Below are 21,393 nucleotides of genomic sequence, written 5' to 3' on the forward strand. Positions count from 1 at the left end.
AACACACTCTACTGCCTCATGGCCACTGTGGCTGGGACTTTCGTCCCACTTACAGATCTCGCGGGGGAATAGCCCAACTAGGGACCTATCCTACACAGAACCTACCCTACACTGTAATGTCACTCATGGATCTCACAGAGAACTAGCTCCACTCGGGACCTATCCTTAAAGGAACCTACACTACAGCATATATTTCTATGGATCTCGCAGAGGAACACCTCTACTCGGGACCTATCCTTATTAAAGGACCTTAAGTTGGTTCAGCCTACGACTCTCATCTCCCCAAGATGTCAGAATGAGTGGTAACAGGTGTAGGAACTGTGCCTACCTTGTTTTTGGTGCCGGCTCCTGTTTCACTGATTTGGATTCTCTAGTTCGACTATAAATCGTGGTGAACCCTGCTCGCAGCGCCAACTGTTAGGTTCTAAATAAACAGAGTAAAACTCACAGACGACTAGTAAATCTCAAACCAAGTTTATTCATCCACTGGGTTACACAGCTGCATAAGACAAAGACATGTTTACACAAGCTCATATATTTAAACCTTCCTCCTATGCCGAGTCTCCTCCTTGCACATCTAGACAGCCAATAGATCCCTGGTGCTAGACAGGACTTCAGTGATTCCTGTTCTTTCTCACTTCATCTGACCTGACCTCGGCCCAAATTCCTCACTCCTCCCCAACTCACGGCTGTCCTACCTCATCTGTTGACCTGTACCAGACTGTGGCCCTTCTCCTCTGCATAGGATACCTGCTGTCTAACAATAACATGTTCTGACAGAATGTAAACTTTCTGCATTCCCCTATCTCCGTCAGTAACATGAATAAGGATAGTTTGTATTTCAAGTTTAGAAGTCAGTACCCATCAATACACATTACACACACACACGCACACACACACACACACACACACACACACACACACACACACACACACACACACACACACACACACACACACACACACACACACACACACACACACACACACACACAGGCATGCACGCACCAACGCACACACACACACACACACACACACACACACACACACACACACACACACACACACACACACACACACACACACACACACACACACACACACACACACACACACACACACACACATACGCTCATCATTTATCCTGATGCCTAATCACTTTACCCTGCCTTCATGTACATAGATACCTTCTTGTACAAATCTACTTCAAATACCTTGTACATCTGCACATTGATCTGGTACTGTTACACCCTGTATATAGCACCATTCTGGGGTATTTTATTTTATTACTCTTGTGTTAACTATTTTCATTTTAAACCTCTGCATTGTTGGGAAGGGCTCGTAAGCAAGCATTTTCAGGGTAATGTCTACATTAGTTGTATTCGTTGCATGTGACAAATAAAATGTGATTTAATTTGAATTGACTCATGCGCACACACAAGCAAGCAAGGCCAAACACACCAATGCACGCATGCACACACACATCCACAAACACACACATGCAAGCACTTACACACAAACACGTACACAAACACACACACACACACCACACACACACACACACACACAAACAAACACAGAAACACTGTGGTCTGGGGCTGGCTGTGGGCAGTAGTGGATGCTACAGTATGCATCTGTACTCTTTGACTCACTGCCACGCTTGTCTCCAAGGTGACCACTCATCTAGTGTACTGTAGTCACGGACACCAAACCTGTCACCTTGAGTATCACAACCAATGGCTGGGCAGAATCACAGCAATAACATTATATTCAACCAACATGAATCAATGCAAATTAGCCATAGCACTCAAGACCAATACCATAATGTAGAATGGGAATTTGTGTTCCATGTTTGACAAAAATGGAGAGAGGAGATATTAAACACATACCATTTTTTTTTTTAAGAAATAGAGTGTACTTCTTATCTTGAAGTTCACTAACTACTGTAGATCCAAGGGACTGCCTTTCTACTTCAGACATTGTGTCTTATTGTATGGTCCAAGCCCTCCTCTCGGGCCATTGGGCGTGTATTGTGAGTGACATGGCGTGAATGACAAGTCTCTTGGTGTGATGCTATTACATCCCCAGCCAGCCTGTCCCAGTGCCTCTGTGTTATACTAACTCTGTTATTGAGCAGGGGGCCGCCGGCTGTTTAGACTGTGGCCACATCTAAAGTATTTGAGTGGTGGGATTGGGGAAAGTGTCCAGAAGAGGTGTGTGTGTGTGTGTGTGTGTGTGTGTGTGTGTGTGTGTGTGTGTGTGTGTGTGTGTGTGTGTGTGTGTGTGTGTGTGTGTGTGTGTGTGTGTGTGTGTGTGTGTGTGTGTGTGTGTGTGTGTGTGTGTGTGTGTGTGTGTGTGTGTGTGTGTGTGTGTTTGTGCGTGCGTGCATATAGTAGATGTTTTGACTGGCATGTCCAAGTGAATTGAGTCGTAGGAAGAGAAAGTGAACTTGCCAGCTGTCAGTCTCTTATAAGTTGAATCCATCACAATGTCAGTGTCCTTCTAACCCAAAGAGACAAATGTGTGTGTGTGTTGTGCCTAAGTGTATGTGAGTGCGCATGCATGCGAATGTGTGTGTGCGTGTGTGTGTGTGTGGGGGGGGGTGATTGGGTGTTTCCTCATATGCATTTATGTTGTCTTTTAAGCTTATTCACACTAATTACTTTTCTTTGCCTAACAATATATTTTTACAGCTTATACATTAGTCATGATGAATCCATTTACAGAAGTGGAGATATGCTTGGATCCAGCTGTACTATACTCTTGATGCTGATGCAGCAGAAGCAAGCAGCTAAGCTCTTCCCAGCAGTCCGTTTCAGTAAACAATCTAGACATGAGACTGTCTTTCAAAAGCCTGATCCACTGGAATCCGTGTAGTGAATCAGAATATAAGCTCGTAAGACTTCAGGATGGTTGAATGATGCTATAGTCCTTCAGTCCTGTGGATAAAGAACTTCCTTCCTAATGTGGACATTAACAGATACACCGTTTTCAGGAAGTTAATGTTGCTGTTAACCCTGACCTTTGATCCCCTCTTTAGCTGTCATCCTGGAGTGACACCTCCTTACCTCTGGTGATCCCACCTCTTAGCCACAGCTGTGGCATAGTGGGTGTGAACGACAGTGGGGAATCTCATTGGCATGGGAGGTTGTCTGTCTCCTTATGATTGACTTCTATTGCTATATGCTATCATGATCTTCACACACCTCAGTATCAGCAATGTCGCTTGTTATTCAACATCTACTTTGATGCACAGATCTGATTTGGTTGTTTTATTCATTTACTAAATCCTGTAACTTAGGGGTCAGCAACAGTTGCCTGCGGGCCAAAACCAGCCCGCAAGTAATTATTTTTGGGGCCGCCAAAGTTTTCATTAACAAAAAATAAGTAAATAAAATAAAAAATAGGAGCAGGAGGAGGAGCAGGAGAAGCACTGCCAGAGCCCTGCAAAATGACCTCCAGCAGGCCACAAATGTGCATGGGTCAGCTCAAACGGTCAGAAACAGACTCCATGAGGGTGGTATGAGGGCCCAACGTCCACAGGTGGGGGTTGTGCTTACAGCCCAACACCGTGCAGGACGTTTGGCATTTGCCAGAGAACACCAAGATTGGCAAATTCGCCACTGGCGCCCTGTGCTCTTCACAGATGAAAGCAGGTTCACACTGAGCACATGTGACAGACGTGACAGAGTCTGGAGACGCCGTGGAGAACGTTCTGCTGCCTGCAACATCCTCCAGCATGACCGGTTTGGCGGTGGGTCAGTCATGGTGTGGGGTGGCATTTCTCTGGGGGCCGCACAGCCCTCCATGTGCTCGCCAGAGGTAGCCTGACTGCCATTAGGTACCGAGATGAGATCCTCAGACCCCTTGTGAGACCATATGCTGGTGCAGTTGGCCCTGGGTTCCTCCTAATGCAAGACAATGCTAGACCTCATGTGGCTGGAGTGTGTCAGCAGTTCCTGCAAGAGGAAGGCATTGATGCTATGGACTGGCCCGCCCGTTCCCCAGACCTGAATCCAATTGAGCACATCTGGGACATCATGTCTCGCTCCATCCACCAACGCCACGTTGCACCACAGACTGTACAGGAGTTGGCGGATGCTTTAGTTCAGGTCAGGGAGGAGATGCCTCAGGAGACCATCCGCCACCTCATCAGGAGCATGCCCAGGCGTTGTAGGGAGGTCGTACAGGCACGTGGAGGCCACACACACTACTGAGCCTCATTTTGACTTGTTTTAAGGACATTACATCAAAGTTGGATCAACCTGTAGTGTGGTTTTCCACTTTAATTTTGAGTGTGACTCCAAATCCAGACCTCCATGGGTTGATAAATTGGATTTCCATTGATTATTTTTGTGTGATTTTGTTGTCAGCACATTCAACTATGTAAAGAAAAAAGTATTTAATAAGATTATTTATTTCATTCAGATCTAGGATGGGTTGTTTAAGTAATTTTTTTGAGCAGTATATATACATTTGAAGTCAGAAGTTTACATACAATTAGGTTGGAGTCATTAAAACTCATTTTTCAACCACTCCACAAATTTCTTGATAACAAACTATACTTTTGGCAAGTCGGTTAGGACAATTACTTGGTGCATGACACAAGTAATTATTCCAACAATTGTTTGTAGATAGATAATTTCAGTTATAATTCACTGTATCACAATTCCAGTGGGTCATAAGTTTACATACACTAAGTTGACTAAGTTGACTGTGCCTTTAAACAGCTTGGAAAATTCAAGAAAATTATGTCATGGCTTTAGAAGCTTCTGATAGGCTAATTGACATAATTTGAGTCAATTGGAGGTGTACCTGTGGATTTATTTCAAGGCCTACCTTCAAACTCAGTGTCTCTTTGCTTGACATCATGGGAAAATCAAAAGAAATCTGCCAAGACCTCAGAAAATCTTTTATAGACCTCCACAAGTCTGGTTCAACCTTGGGAGCAATTTCCAAACGCCTGAAGGTACCACGTTCATCTGTACAAACAATAGTACGCAAGTATAAACACCATGGGACCACGTGGCCGTCTTACCGCTCAGGAAGGAGACGCATTCTGTCTTCTAGAGATGAACGTACTTTGATGCCAAAAGTGCAAATCAATGTCAGAACAACAGCAAAGGACCTTGTGAAGATGCTGGAGGAAACAGGTACAAAAGTATCTATATCCACAGTAAAACGAGTCCTATATTGACATAACCTGAAAGGCCGCTCAGCAAGGAAGAAGCCACTGCTACAAAACTGCCATAAAAAAAGCCAGACTACAGTTTGCAACTGCACATGGGGACAAAGATCATACTTTTTGGAGAAATGTCCTCTGGTCTGATGAAACAAAAATAGAACTGTTTGGCCATAATGACCATCGTTATGTTTGGAGGAAAACTGGGGATGCTTGCAAGCCGAAGAACACCACCCCAACCGTGAGCACGGGGGTGGCAGCATCATGTTGTGGGGGTGCTTTCCTGCATGAGGGACTGGTGCACTTCACAAAATAAATGGCATCATGAGACAGGAAAATGATGTGGATATATTGAAGCAACATCTCAAGACATCAGTCAGGAAGTTAAAGCTTGGTCGCAAATGGGTCTTCCAAATGAACATTGACCCCAAGCATACTTCCAAAGTTGTGGCAAAATGGCTTAAGGACAACAAAGTCAAGGTATTGGAGTGGCTATCACAAAGCCCTGACCTTAATCCTATAGAAAATTTGAGGGCAGAACTGAAAAGCGTGTGCAAGCAATGAGCCTACAAAGCTGTCTCAGTTACACCAGCTCTGTCAGGAGGAATGGGCCAAAATTCACCCAACTTATTGTGGGAAGCTTGTGGAAGGCTACCTAAAACGTTTGACCCAAATTAAACAATTTAAAGGCACTGCTACCAAATACTAATTGAGTGTATGTAAACTTCTGACCCACTGGGAATGTGATGAAAGAAATAAAAGCTGAAATAAATAATTATCTCTACTATTATTCTGACATTTCACATTCTTAAAATAAAGTGGTGATCCTAACTGACCTAAGACAGGGAATTCTTACTAGGATTAAATGTCAAGAATTGTGAAAAACTGAGTTTAAATGTATTTGGCTAAGGTGTATGTAAACTTCTGACTTCAACTGTATGTTTCTATTACAAGGCTGTATGGTTGTTTTATTTGAATGCCTTCTATTGTCACGTGCATTAAAACGTAGAACTTGCATTAGCCTACTATTTTATTTTGTTTTACCTTTTTTTCTCTCTGTGGCTAACCTTAACCTCTGGTATAAAAGCATCAGAGTCACTCTTGCTAGTGTTCTTGTTGATCAGAAGAATATCAGGTAGTGATGTGTGTGCTGTGGGGATGTAGTTTATTCTTCTGTAGCTCTGCCTTTCATTACAAGGTCACTGAGAGATTAAGCAATTCATGTCAACAGTAAACAACACTGTGCTATTTCTCATCCATCATCATGTTTGGAAAAATAAAGTTAGATATCATTTGATCCCCTGTGTATGACACCTCTGTTTGTGTACTGACATAACTGTGTGGCTACATGTTTGTTTTGTTTCTACTGTCTAATGCCATCTGGCATTACACACACACGCGCGAGCGCACATGCCCGCACACAAACACAAAAACCGCCCCCCCTGTCGTATTCCCTCAGTGGACCTTTGTCAGTGTTTTTGTGGAGGAGTGGGAAATAAAGTGCTCATAATTTATGCTGTTCTATTATGAGATATTCAAACAACCTTTTAGTGCAAACACACTCTGTTTAAGATATTCTCAACATCCACAGGGGGATTACTATTTCTGTTGGCTCCTGCTGTCTGTGGCACCAAATGAAATCCTGAACAAACAAAAACACAGTTTATTTATGTCAAGCCCTGAGGGCATGTCTGCTTGAACACTCATTGTATTTCCTCTCCCATGATTTTGCTTTAACTCTATCAGTCACTAATTGAATTGTTATCAACCTTGCAGATGATAGAACAAAATTGCTACAAAGTTTTATGAAAGACAATCACTGACGAACTGAGGTTATTGCTAACATAATTTAGGGGTTTAAATATATACTGTACCTACTTAGTTATTATCATTATACCTGCTACAATGTACCATGGATTAGTGTGGGATACTCCAGTTTTGCATCCCTCAGTGGGCATTGGCCATAAAAAGCCATATTCGCAGTTCACCATCTAGTGGAGACCGTTTGAACATCGTTTTTTTGGAAGATGGAAATTAATGTGGAACCTCTTTCTTTTTTTTGCCACGTTCTACACGGAATTTCTAAAAGTGACACGAAAGGGAGAAAAAATGGGGTCACTAGTTACCACAGCCACAAAGTTATATACCCCGCTTATTTCTACTATTTATCTTCTTAAAATCTAATTTCAGACCTAACCCTAACTACACTGCTAACCTTATGTCTAACCGTAACCTTAAAGCACATTTTTGTTTTCATGAATTTTTACGATAAACTTTGTGGCTGTGATAACTAGTGAAAACCCCCAAAAAACTCACAGGGAGTAGATAGTAGATAACTACGTTAGCTTTTCCGCCGGGTTAATTCTGTCAAGCTGCTCATATCTGAAATACATTTTGTGTGAGCTTCTGGACCAAATGACAGTGACTCCGTTGACTGCAATTGTTTTATCTCGCTGTATGCAGTTAAATCGCTAAATGATGGGAGAGAGGTAAGTATGTGACGTTAGCTAGCTAAATAGATACAGTATATGTGCCAAGTTGATGCTAGCTAGGTAGCTAATGTGGTTAACTGGCATTTTCTACTGTGAATTACAAATCGATGTTCACACAGAGAAGAGCTGTAAACTTTAGCATTTCGGGACACGTAGCTACATTTGCAATCTACGTCTTGTCGACTTTTGCATAGCTAGTCTAGATAATGTTTCTGCATGCACTGCCTGGTCGTGTAACCCCTTTTCCATTTATACAGTTAGCAAATAGCTAACTGTTCAAATAGTGACGTTATTTATTGTTGACAAGACATGACAGCACGCAAGTTAGATAACGTTAGCAGTTATTTATGTCAATCATAATGTTTCTCTTGACAGTTGCATTCCTAATTTGATCCTTTTGGCAGGTTGCCACGCCTCCGTTGTTTTCAGTTCTAAAACACCATCTCTGATGTGACATGGATGGAATTGTCAGGAAATAAATTACCGTTGGAATGTTCTATTCCAATGAGTTGTTGTCATGTGCATTAGAGCCAACCATCCCATATGTTGTATAGTCAAATACCAGTCTCATATTTGCCAAACAATTCACAGTGGCAACCCAACCAGGTATTGTGTAATTGAGGCGTGTTTGGTTCTAATCCGTTAAATGGTCTGGCAGATTCAGCTCAACAGAAAGAACGACCGGCTCTTGTATAGTCCAATGGCCCTAGGGTGAAAACAGTCGGCCTAATTTCTCCAGTTAACCGCCACTGAGACTGTAGCTGTATCAGAGAAACGCTTGCTTTAACATTGAGGCCAGGCATCACATCGGCTGATTGATAGTGGCTGTGTGTGGGCGCATGTGCGTGTTGCTCCACTGGTTTCTGTTTCAACTTTAAAGTGTAAATGGTTTATTTAAGAGTATTGTTATTACCATCTGTGGAAGGCTTGCTGAGCTGTAAATTGTGAGAGGAGATGAACAATCTCTTGAGTGGTCCTTGTCTCTAGTGCATGAGTCATGATTTTCTCTCCTCTTCTCCCCCAATCTTCTCTCTCTTTCTTGCTCTCTCCTTCTCCCCTCCTCCCCCAATCCCCTCTCTCTCTCTCTCTGCAAAGAGTGTGTGTGGTGGTGGTGTGATCCTGTGTGTCTCTGTGCCATGGAAAAGCCGTGGAGGCTGTGGGGCTCGGTGGAGCGCTGTGCCCTGGCCTTGGCTTCCTGGTCCTGGGGTGCCTGTCGCATCTCCCTCCTGGCCCTCATCCTCACCTTCCACCTCTACGGAGGCTTCTTTCTCCTGGCTCTCATCCTGGCCTCGGTGGCCGCCATCCTCTACAAGTTCCAGGACGTGCTGCTCTACTTCCCCGACCAGCCCTCCTCCTCCCGGCTCTACGTGGCCATGCCAACAGGCATCCCCCATGAGAACGTCTACATCCGCACCAAGGACGGCGTGCGCCTCAACCTTATCCTGCTCCGCTACACCGGCGGAGACAGCCTTGATAACCCCGGGGTCGCCCCCGTCAACGCATCTAACCCTGCCTCCACGGCCCCGCCCACGATCCTTTATTTCCACGGCAACGCGGGCAACATCGGGCACCGGGTGCCCAATGCTCTGCTGATGCTGGTGAACCTGAAGGCCAACGTGGTGCTGGTGGACTACCGGGGGTATGGGAAGAGCGAGGGCGAGCCCAGTGAGGACGGTCTGTACCTGGACGCCCAGGCCACGCTGGACTACGTGATGACCCGGCCTGACCTGGACAAGACCAAGGTGATGGTGTTTGGCCGCTCTCTGGGGGGCGCGGTGGCGGTTCGCCTGGCCTCGGCAAACCCTCATCGCGTGGCGGCCATCGTGGTGGAGAACACCTTCCTCAGCATCCCCCACATGGCAGCCACGCTTTTCTCCTTCCTGCCCATGAGGCTGCTGCCTCTGTGGTTCTACCGGAACCAGTTCCTGTCCTACAGACAGGTGCCGATGTGCCGGATGCCCTCGCTGTTCGTGTCGGGCCTATCGGACCAGCTCATCCCGCCCGTCATGATGAAGCAACTTTACGAGCTGTCGCCGGCACGGACTAAACGTCTGGCCATCTTCTCTGAGGGCACGCACAACGACACATGGCAGTGCCAGGGCTACTTCGCCGCCCTGGAACAGTTTGTCAAGGAGCTGATGAATAGCCACACACGCGAGGAGAGCATCCAGTCCACAGCCAGCGTCACAATCATCTAGTCTAGAGAGAGGAAGAGTCTAGAGAACCCTACAGTCCATACTCCCTACGCACTTGTGTAGATCCAAAGCCATTGAATAGGTGTAATAAGCTATATGGCTAAGGAAAGGTGAAGCCAACTACTACCATATTGCTTATACCTGTCTAGTTCTTTCTGATCTACTTGAAGTGTCTATGGTAGGGTAGCGGTAACTAGACTGAGCTACTACAGTCAGGTTGGAGAGAATGTTCATTTCTACACTTTTGTTTTGGTTTTATCATGGTCTTTTTCCATAGTAACTGTACCATATCAAACAATTGGGGATTACTTTAGGTATGGGAGGTGTTTGGGGTTGATGGAGGGGTGATTAACATGGAAATGTCTTCACAAGTCTATTTGTGTGTGAAATATGACTGCAGTGGGTGAACATGTACTTGTTAAGGCCTTCTTTGAATAATTTACAAACCATACACAACTATGATCATCCTGTCAAACACAACCACACTTTTAAAAAACACTTTAAAAATAAAATAAACTGCTGGAGGCAAAGCTGCACCTGAACTTCCAGAATTCAATGACAATGTTTAGCTAACATAATAGCATTTCAGTAAATCAATAAGACATTTTTGACTAATATGATAGTGTTTCAGTAATTCAATAAAAAGTTTGTTTCTTTTAATTGTGTAATCTGTTATTTCATGACACGCTGTTTAAAGTTACATGCGTGAGGATCTTATAGCCATCATAGTGTCCTCATAGATTCATATTCTACTTTTTACAGAAAATCCTGTTCATATCAGCCGAGAGCCAATATGATACAGCCCATAAGGCACTATGTGTGTAGCACTCTGAAAAGGAGCATGCGCAACCTGAATGTTTCACTCCCAATCTATTTTGTTGTTGTAAATGGCCAGATGATATTTCAATGTTGCATAAATCCCATTCTACACTGTATATTCTCTGACAATAAATGTAAATGCCTATGTGGCTGGAGCTGTTGTCAACTCTTTGCATAGTTTACCCGTGACCGTTTATCTTGGTTGCCAACACCAGGGTTTTCAGACGGATGTGACCTTTAGATTGTTGCTGATAGAACTGTACTATAAAGAACAGACACATATTCTGAATTATGTCATGTAAGGCTTGTCTGTCTGTACAATACATTTTTATCTGCAATGTTCTGAATTCTGCACACTATTAAAAACCAGAAGACCCTCACCCAAATACCATGGCCTGGGAAAAACCTAGCACTGTTAGCTTCCTGTCAAAGTGAAGGACACTTCGTGGGATAGAGTGTGTGTTAGGTATGTGAGGGTTACATTTTGATCTCTATGTTTGTACCATGAGACTTGTGTTGCTAAGTTGTATTATTATTTGTGTTAATCTATTCTTCTCAATGTAATACTTGTTCTGTCAAGTAGGCTAGTGTCTCATTTCACCCCATGGCTCTTTGTGGAGAAATGGCTTTACCTGCTTGGAGTGCTTTTAAGGAGCTAATGAACCTTTCCTGCATGTCTTCCAGGGACTGGAGCTGAGTTAGACAAAAATAAACTCTAACCCTGCTGGGTTGTGATCATTAACAGATTATAACAGGGAGGGAATACCTGTCCAATAAGAAATGCTACATTTTGTTTTTTAGTTACAAAATCTATTGCTACATTGTGCGCTAATTGGGGTGGCACATTTTGGGTAATATTCAGAGGTGGAAACTTACTGTGGGAATTAATGGAAATATATGCAAATTAATATTAATACGATTTTTAAATGTACAAAAAAAATGTAGTCACGAATTGAACTTAAATTAAGAGTTGACTCTTCACATGGGATGATTTCACTGAACAACAAAAGAAAGGAAATATTGAATGATCCCAAATGATCCATGTTATCTCAGAAAATTGTTTTCAACATACACTGTTGAAAACTGTAAAATGTAAAATGATAGTCTAGAAACTAAAGCTTTGGTTGTCTTCCTCTCAGGCTTCCATGTCTTCTCCCTGGACTTCTTGAACATCAGACTCTGAGGCCTCATCTTCACTGTCACTTTCCAACCTTGTTGAGGATGTCTCGTTGTCAGGCTCAAAAAGCCTCAAATTTGTCCGGATGGCCACCAATTATTCAACCCTTGTGTTGGTCAGCCTGTTGCGTGTTTTGGTGTGTGTGTTCCCAAACAAGGACCAGTTGTGCTCTGAGGCGGTTGATGTTGGTGGGATTTGGAGCATGATGGAGGCAACAGGGGAAAGAGCCTCAGATCCACAAAGTCCCTTCCACCAGGTGGCTGATGAGATATGTTGGCATGACTGCCATATTGCATCTCCATCCCAAAGACTGTCAAACATGGATGACAGCACCACCCCAACAGGTGTTGCTGGGCAGCTTCAATGTGGTGCTCTTATTCTTCTCACTGCTTGGTGAGGTAGCTCTCTAGGAGTGCAATTAAATTCCTGACTTGACTGAATTGGCCCTCACTCCCACCAGAGCTGTTGGAGTGATACATGTGGGACATGTTGCTGCTAGGTCCAGGTCCGACCAGGTCCTATTGTGAAATAAATGTTATATTGAACTCAAAGCAATTGCTATTCTACGTAATGTTGCATTAGCGTTGTGTAAAATATTATTTCTTAGGATATTCAATTGTTTATAAGTCTCGGAAATCAAATCAAATTGTATTTGTCACATGCGCCAAATACAACAGGTGTAGACCTTACAGTGAAATGGAATGAAAGCTGGCGTTGATATGCAGGAGAGAATGATATGTTAACATACTGATACACTGATTTTTTGAAGGACTAAACATGCGATGATGATGATGGGTGTTCACTGCTCTCTGAGCTGGAGGCTAATGGGTATTGTAGTTGAGAGCTCTGTATCCTCATGAACTGAACTTGAATTGTGCTTCCATTCTGTTTAGGAAAACAACCACTGCCATCATTTTACTACTCTAGTGTTGATGTGTTTTTTTATATTCACTCTTCTTTTCTAAGTACACAATCTAATTTTCTGTTCTGTGTACAGTAACATGCAATAACTGAATAAACCCAAAGTTCTTATCTCTCTCTTCTGTGATGTTTAGCATGTTTAGCATTAGTCTGTGAAGGGTCTGGTTCCACATTCACAGAAATATGTTGGCTACAAATAGAGAAAAACATTCTCTACTTCACTTTTTATTTTCAGGAACAGTGGTGATGTAAAGAGGCAAAGGGTGATTTTTGCACTTCCTTTTCTAGTTGACCATCCTGTCTATTGAGACCAAAATATATGTCATCATATTTCTACACTCCATTTTCCTCTTCCACAACACACTAATTGTGATTTGACATATGTTTTATAGCTTGTCGTATTTGCATCAGCTGTGACTTTAATCAGGATCAGATGTGTCTCCCCTGCTGTGCCCTTTCAGACTAAAGTGGTTGAAGAGAAAGCAGAGTTTGTCTTTTAGAGCGGGGGGGTGGACAGAACGTAGATGGGTAAAAAGAGAGGGTGGTTTGACTTGGCCATCATCAGAGCAGGAAGTTCTGAGTGTGGTTAACTGAGCGGAACAGAGGAGAGGGAGGCTGCAGCTCTTCCCTGCCTTATACACCATTCAAGCATTGTGTTCAGACTGTGCAGTCACTGAGACAGGAGAGAAAGAAATACCTGGGAGAAACACGGAGGAGGCTGTCTGGTTCCTGTGATGGTGTCTGCAGGTCCAGGTCTTGAGGCTGTTGGCCCTGTGCCTGGGCAGGAGTCTGGGGGTCGGAGGCTCACCTGGCCGGTCCTGCTGCTGACCCTGGCGGCGATCACCTCATCGTCTCTCTCGGCCTTATCTCTGTTCCATCTGTTGGCCCTCAGGACCGAGGTGGAGGGGCTCCGGTCAGAGGTATTTCGCAGGAGAGAGGAGGTAAGATGTTTACATATTCACTGCTGATCTGTGATGCTGTGGTCTGTAAAATATGTATGATATGAGATGGAGTTGTTTTCGATGCGTTACCCAGACACTGCAACAGATGAGCAGCAGCTCCAGAACCAGGAGGAGCAGCTCAGCCCCTCCACTCCCCCCTGACCCCCAGCCCCCTCAACACACCCCTGGCCCCCAGCCCCCTCCACTCCCCCCTGACCCCCAGCCCCCTCCACACACCCCTGATTCCCAGCCCCCTCCACACCCGCCTGACCCCGAGTCCCTTCCACACACCCCTGACCCCCAGCCCCCTCCACACCCGCCTGACCCCGAGTCCCTTCCACACACCCCTGAACCCCAGCCCCCTCCACACCCCCCTGACCCCAAGCCCCCTCCACACACCCCTGATTCCCAGCCCCCTCCACTCCCCCCTGACCCCCAGCCCCCTCCACACACCCCTGATTCCCAGCCCCCTCCACACACCCCTGACCCCCAGCCCCCTCCACACACCCCTGATTCCCAGCCCCCTCCACACACCCCTGATTCCCAGCCCCCTCCACACACCCCTGATTCCCAGCCCCCTCCACACACACCTGGTCCCCAGCCTCCTCCACACCCCCCTGAGTCCCAGACTAGGCTGCCCTTCATCAGGAAGAGGAGTGTGGGCACAGGACCTGAGAACACAGGCAAGACTTCCAATACTATTCTCTGGGACTATTTGTATCTGTTTGACATGTTGAAGGGTGATATAGCACGTTGTCAATTCTGTTCTGTTTTTAGATTATATTCTGGTGCTGTTGCTTTAAAATGGGGCTGGGGCTGATACTTTAACACTTCAAACAAGTACACTTATTTAAAGCAAGCTGCATCGTTTTTTGTTCTCACTGTCTCTAAAAATAACTCACCTTGTACACAGTGAGGTTGATTTTTAATTTTTTTAATTTTGGGGGGGTATTTACTCTCACCAAAGAAAACAAGAGAAATAAAAAACAGTACAGATAAAGAACTGGTGAAAATGTTGTGCAGGTGAGTCTGGAAGTCCAAAAGGGCTGATATGAAAACCATACCACAAATATAAGTACAACAAAAATAAAATTTGTTCAATCAGTTAAACAAAGCGTATTAATTAGAATTGTACATCATACACTCAGTATACAACAAAAATCTGTTTGATTATGTGTAAGCGTGAGAGTTAGGTTACACGGAGGGGATTATTGGGTAGTGTAGTTTGAATCAATGCTAAACTCTCCCTCTGTCCTACTGTCTAGTGTCTCAACCCTGTCTACAGATGCTGGCAGATAGCAACAGGGAAACATTCCAGAAAGGTACTGTAAACCAGGAATTACAGTCAGACATCATTTTACCAGAAATACTTAAGTTGACTTAAGGACATACAGACTGGGACTTGGGCTATGCTAGGTAGTTCATCGTGTTTTGATTGACTCACGCATGGTTTGTTTGTCGAGGTTGGTGGTGTTTTGATTGATTCATGCATGGTTTGTGTTTCTGGTGTTGTGCAGAGTTTTCATTGGAGCCTCACACAGGGATCCCCTTGCAGGAGGGGCTTAGGAGAGGCTCCGCCCTGGAGGCAGAGAGTGACAGCATTCTTGTCAGAGAGGAGGGATACTACTTTGTCTACAGCCAGGTGAGCACTGGTCGTCTACATGAGAGAACTTGGTGTATCATATAGGTTAGTGCTAGATCACATGGGGTGAAGGTACAGTAGGTCTAAGCTATTACATAGACAGCTCACAAGCCCCAACTCTCCCATTCTCTCTTCAGGTGTACTACAATTTCTCACAAGCCCAACAACATTCATATTCTTCTCCTGCACATGTTCTGGATAGGTCATGGCTCTAACTACTCTCTCTCTCTCTCTCTCTCTCTCTCTGTCCGTCGCTCTCTCTCTCTCTGTCCGTCTCTCTGTCTGTATCCTTGTCTCTCTCTCTGTCTGTCTCCATGTCTCTCTCTCTCTCTCTGTCCATCTCTCTGTCTGTCTCCTTGTCTCTCTCTCTGTCTGTCTCCATGTCTCTCTCTCTCTCTCTCTGTCTGTCTCTCTCTCTCTCGGTCTGTCTGTCTGTCTGTCTGTCTGTCTGTCTGTCTGTCTGTCTGTCTGTCTGTCTGTCTCTCTCTCGGTCTGTCTGTCTTTCTTGGTCTGTCTGTCTGTCTTTCTTGGTCTCTGTCTGTCTGTCTCATACAGGTGTACTACATGGACAGGATCTTTGCCATGGGTCATGTGGTGAACAGGAAGAAGAGGAATGTTGTGGGAGATGAAGCTCAGCATGTCACACTGTTCCGCTGTATCCAGGACATGAACCCTGTTTACCCATACAACACCTGCTACACAGGGGGTGAGTGCGTACGTGTGCATGTTTGTGTGTGTTTATGTGTGTGCCTGTATGTATATGAGTGTGTTAACTCTCTTCTCTGTAGGCATAGTGAAGCTGGAGGTCGGGGACAGTGTGGAGCTGCTGATACCTCGCTCTACAGCCAACATTTCTCTGAATGGGGACTTTACTTTCCTGGGGGCCTTTAGACTGGTCTGACCCTGACCAGGGGGGCTGAACCTGGGGGACTAAGGGATACAAACTTGGGGGACTGGAAATGGTGAGCTGGTAGATGCTGGCTGTGGTGGAGAAGAGATAATGGTTTTAAATGTAAAATGCCTTGTGGGTCTGGACATCATCTTTTCTACTATGATGTCAACAGCTTTACAGTGTGACTGAGGGATGGACGGACAGACAGATTCATGGCCTATGACTGGCTGATGCCTTATGTGACACCAGTGTCATCACTATGCGTGATCTGAAATGTTTGAGGCTTATGTTGGCAGGTGGCTCAACGTTCATTCATGTAGACTCCTTTACACATGTTGTTATTGTCATATACATTGTCAATACACATGTTGTTATGGTCATATACATTGTTAATACACATGTTGTTTAGGGCTGTGACGATACCAGTATTGCAATATTTTTTCCATGGCAAAAATGAAAACACAAAGCAGACCAAACTCCTTTGGACCTTTAAAGGTGCCTCACATACAATTTATTTTGGAATTTTTTCATTGTGATTTCACAAAATGTCCATAATATATCTGCAGTAATAGTGGAATAGTGTTTCACAGTATTACTTACCTGCCAATGTTGTGATTGGCTATGATGCCGGAGCGACTGTTCTGTGGCTGTGTTATCTAGTGGAAATTGCTCTCATTTTCTGGTTGCAAAAATTCTACACTGTTAGCTCAATTTCAGTTTATCTGAGAAAACAAGCACTGAATAGTGTTGGGAATCATTGTACCATCTATACTGAACAAAAATAGAAATGCAACATGCAACAACTTCAAGATTTTGCTGAGTGACAGTTCGTATAAGGAAATCAGCCAAATGAAATGAATTCATTAGGCCCTAATCTATGGATTTCACATGACTGGGCAGGGGTGCAGCCATGGGTGGGCCCACACACTTGGGAGCCAGGCCCAGCCAAACAGAATTCGTTTTTCCCCAATAAAATACTTTATAACAGACAGAAATACTCCTCAGTTTTATCAGCTGTCCAGGTGGCTGGTGTCAGACGATCCCGCAGGTGAAGAAGCAGGATGTGGAGGTCCTCGGCTGGCGTGATTACACATGGTCTGCAATTTTTAGTCCGGTTGGACATACTGCCAAATCTAAAACAACATTGGAGGTGGCTTAAGGTAGAGAAATGAACATTAAATTATCTGGCAACAGCTCTGGTGGACATTCTTGCAGTCAGCATGCCAACTGGACGTTCCCTCAAAACTTGAGACATCTGTGGCATTGTGTTGTGTGACAAAACTGTACATTTTAGAGTGGCTTTTCATTGTCCCCAGCACAAGGTGCACCTGTGTAATGACCATGCTGTTTAATCAGCTTCTTGATATGCCACACCTGTCAGGTGGATGAATTATCTTGGCCAAGGAGAAATGCTTACTAACAGGGATGTAAACAAATTTGTGAACAACATTTGAGAGAAATAAGCTTTTTGTGCATTTGGAACATTTCTGGGATCTTTTATTTCAGCTCATGAAATATGGGACCAACACTTTACATGTTGTGCTTATATTTTTTGTTCAGTGTACAATGAATTGGTGACATTCATTTGTAACTATCCACTGTATACATGAATTGCAGCAAAGTTGGTTCCTGTTTCGGTCATGTTCGCGTGGGTGAAACAAAAACATTGGTTGCCTATAGAGCTTCCCACAGTGCAGATGATGGCTGCAGAATGATGGCTGCAGGATGATGGCTGCAGGATGATGGCTGCAGGATGATGGCTGCAGGATGAAGTTGGTGAAGAGCAACTGCAGAAACTTGCAGTAGACTGCTGTCAAAACTTCATTACCTTTGATCACGTGATTTTTGTAATGTTCATGCAGTCGACATATACAGTAGGGTCTTGTGGGACAATTGTTATCCTCATAATGAAGGACACTTTAAAAGGTGGTGACGATGATTCGCTCAAATGCACCCAATCACTATGGCTGGTGTTGCTGATAGTGATGTCATCCCTTCCTGAGAGGGGGTTAGTTGTAGCCTACCACTTGTAACCAGCAGAGGGAAGCCTTCCCACAGGAAACTACAGTGAAGTACGGTATGGTACACTGGTGCTTCCATGGTGCTTCTCTTCTTAACACATGCAGGTCTGTATCCATCTTTTTTACTGAAAGTCACTAACACAACACTCCTAAAAGTAGTGCTCGATGTACTGTGGTTAGTTGGAGTAAAACAAATGTACACATGCACACACTAGAATGGACAATACTGGCCATTTACCTGCATGTGTTTCTGCCAAAGATGTTAGTCCACTATATTGTGATGAGGTGCAAGGAGAAACAGAGTCATTATAGAGAGAGCAATAGTAATGGCGTCATTTTGTAGGCACTAACAGAGGCTTGCTCCGCCATGACTCATTGGCCAAAGCCTATGGGGAAATGAATGTTTTTTGGGGATAAACGCCGAAAATAAGTTATGTGGTGAACACAGACATTAATTTTGAAGCATTTATGCAATCAAAATAAGAACATAAAGGCTTCATAATAAACATCATGTTTACTGACTGATATTATCTCATAGAACAAAAAGTATAAGATCTCCTAATCCTGGGTTGACCTCAGATCTTATTTTCAGCGTTTATCCCCAAACCCCATTCTTTCCCCATTTATTTCCCCCATAGGAATGGCTGAAACATTTTTAGGACTATAAACTGGCAAGCTCGGTTGTGCGTGGAGCTTCCTATTGGTTGATTCTGATTCTTTCAAATGGGAAACTCAGACCTCATATTTCTACAAGTTTCCAAGTCGGAGATTTTTGCGTTTCAGAGTTCTAAGTTGTCTTGAACTCGGCAATAACTGTGAATATAGATGTAGATTTGGGAGAGTACGCTATCACACTCCAAAATAACATTTCCTCAACTGCAATGACAGGACACAGATGAAGAGATGACCCTTGGAAATAGCTATCAGATCAGTATAGAAAAGAACTGGGGCAAGGTTATAACCTCTAGATCAGGGAGGGGTCCTCAGAACAATAAGAAATACAATTATTTATATTTTTTGGAACTCAATCGGGGTCTCAACTAACTGTTGAGAGTTAGAGTAATAGAATACACAAGGTGCTGTTTCAAAATTTGGTTGTGCATCAACAGTCACTCAATTAGCCCATGTCAGCTAAATGTTTTTAGATTGGTAAGTTTGTCTAGCGGACAGCTATCTAAACTTGTAGTAAGCATGGTTGAATTAGCGACCGGCGTAGGCCCCATTGATCATCGGTTTTCATATTAAAAACTGCAGACATTTGCTTCCAACCCAAGGCAAAATTAGTAGAATTGCATAAAATGAGTTATAAAATTGCTAAATCTTCTCTCTGCCACATGAGCATAAATATCAATATAGTTACAGGTGCATAAATATCATACGCCTCAAAAATGCTAACCTCCCCTGTTATTGTAATGGTGAGAGGTTAACATGACTTGGGGGAATGATATAAAATGCTAACCTCCCCTGTTATTGTAATGGTGAGAGGTTAGCATGTCTTGGGGGAATTATATAAAATGCTAACCTCCCCTGTTATTATAATGGTGAGAGGTTAACATGACTTGGGGGAATGATATAAAATGCTAACCTCCCCTGTTATTGTAATGGTGAGAGGTTAACATGACTTGGGGGAATGGAATAAAATGCTAACCTCCCCTGTTATTGTAATGGTGAGAGGTTAGCATGACTTGGGGGAATGATATAAAATGCTAACCTCCCCTGTTATTGTAATGGTGAGAGGTTAGCATGACTTGGGGGAATGATATAAAATGCTAACCTCCCCTGTTATTGTAATGGTGAGAGATTATATTAAGTGACTTCCCTTTAACAAGGTGTTTTGGTACTTCCCTTATGCACTTGACTTTTCCTTGTACACACTTTTACTATACCACAGGTCAATATAGTCTAGCTGTCTATCCTGCCCTCTATCCACCATTCATAGTGACAATAGTTGTAGGTGGATAATTTGTCCAGATCTGCAATAGGCTAACTAGCAATCATACCACACATAAATTCATTCGAAGCTGCATATATTTTTTCTTTCAATCCACAAAAACAGATAGGAATAGCTGATAAGCAGCAGAGAGGCCAGGTGCATTGTTGTGCATGAAAGGACAGTGAAAACATGAGACATGCAGCTCAAAAAGCTCCCATATTGATATTTGTAGGTACAATACAACTGTCCTACGTAGACTAGCCTACAACACCACAATGCAATGAATAATTGTGTTATTGTTTTCAAGTGAGTACAACATTCTACTCTAGGCTGCAGTGAAAATGTCATTTGAATAATGGTGCAAACGCTCTGTAATTTGGATCAGTTGTGGGTTCTACAGTTTATAACGTCCATAAAGGCACAGTAGCAGGCCAGTCTGCCTATATTTTCACTTCTATTTTCTTATTTTACTGAGATGCGCTGTCTGTTGCGGATCTTCATTCTCCCAAGTCGTCCTATAATAATGTGGCCACAAATGCTCCTGGCAGGCCCAGTTATTCAGGAAAGCTTAATGTGAGCTCTGCCTCATCTCTATAGAGCCTATCGCCTCAATAAAAACAAAATATTAATCATTTCACTTTTAAAATGTATTACCTTCTACATGTGGCATAAACACAACTAGTCACAATGTTTTAATCTGATTAGGCTACTCAAAAGTCTCCTGTAGGCATGCACACATTTGTCCAAAATATAATTTCAGCATCCTCAAAATTTCGAAGCCAGGGAGGGGGTTCTACTAAGCAACAGTTGAAGTCGTAAGTTTACATACACTTAGGTTGGAGTCATTACAACCCGTTTTTCAACCACTCCACAAATTTCTTGTTAACAAACTATAGTTTTGGCAAGTCGGTTAGGACATCTACTTTGTGCATGACACAAGTATTTTTTCCAACAATTCTTTACAGACAGATTATTTCACTTACAGTTCACTGTATCACAATTCCAGTGGGTCATAAGTTTACATACATTAAGTTGACTGTGCCTTTAAACAGCTTGGAATATTCCAGAAAATGATGTCATGGCTTTAGAAGCTTCTGATAGGCTAATTGACATAATTTGAGTCAATTGGAGGTGTACCTGTGGATGTATTTCAAGGCTTACCTTCAAACTCAGTGTCT

At 43.6% G+C, this 21,393-nt stretch overlaps 2 protein-coding genes across 2 annotated transcripts; both read left to right on the top strand.

Moving 5' to 3' along the window:
- Window positions 1–7,325: 7,325 nt before the first annotated feature.
- LOC106586659 (protein ABHD13) lies at window positions 7,326–10,396 on the top strand. Its single transcript, XM_014174174.3, has 2 exons — window positions 7,326–7,671; window positions 8,770–10,396. Exon 2 carries the CDS (start codon window positions 8,811–8,813, stop codon window positions 9,870–9,872), a length of 1,062 nt encoding a protein of 353 aa, XP_014029649.1. The 5' UTR covers window positions 7,326–7,671; window positions 8,770–8,810; the 3' UTR covers window positions 9,873–10,396.
- A 2,795-nt stretch (window positions 10,397–13,191) lies between these two features.
- Window positions 13,192–16,641, top strand: LOC106586658 (uncharacterized). Its single transcript, XM_082969130.1, has 6 exons — window positions 13,192–13,727; window positions 13,822–14,410; window positions 14,993–15,049; window positions 15,245–15,369; window positions 15,925–16,075; window positions 16,158–16,641. The coding sequence occupies exons 1-6, from the start codon at window positions 13,521–13,523 to the stop codon at window positions 16,268–16,270; spliced, it is 1,242 nt and encodes a 413-aa protein (XP_082825256.1). The 5' UTR covers window positions 13,192–13,520; the 3' UTR covers window positions 16,271–16,641.
- Window positions 16,642–21,393: the final 4,752 nt, after the last annotated feature.

Source organism: Salmo salar, chromosome 25, assembly GCF_965601325.2.
Source record: "Salmo salar chromosome 25, fSalSal1, whole genome shotgun sequence".
Taxonomy (NCBI): domain Eukaryota; kingdom Metazoa; phylum Chordata; class Actinopteri; order Salmoniformes; family Salmonidae; genus Salmo; species Salmo salar.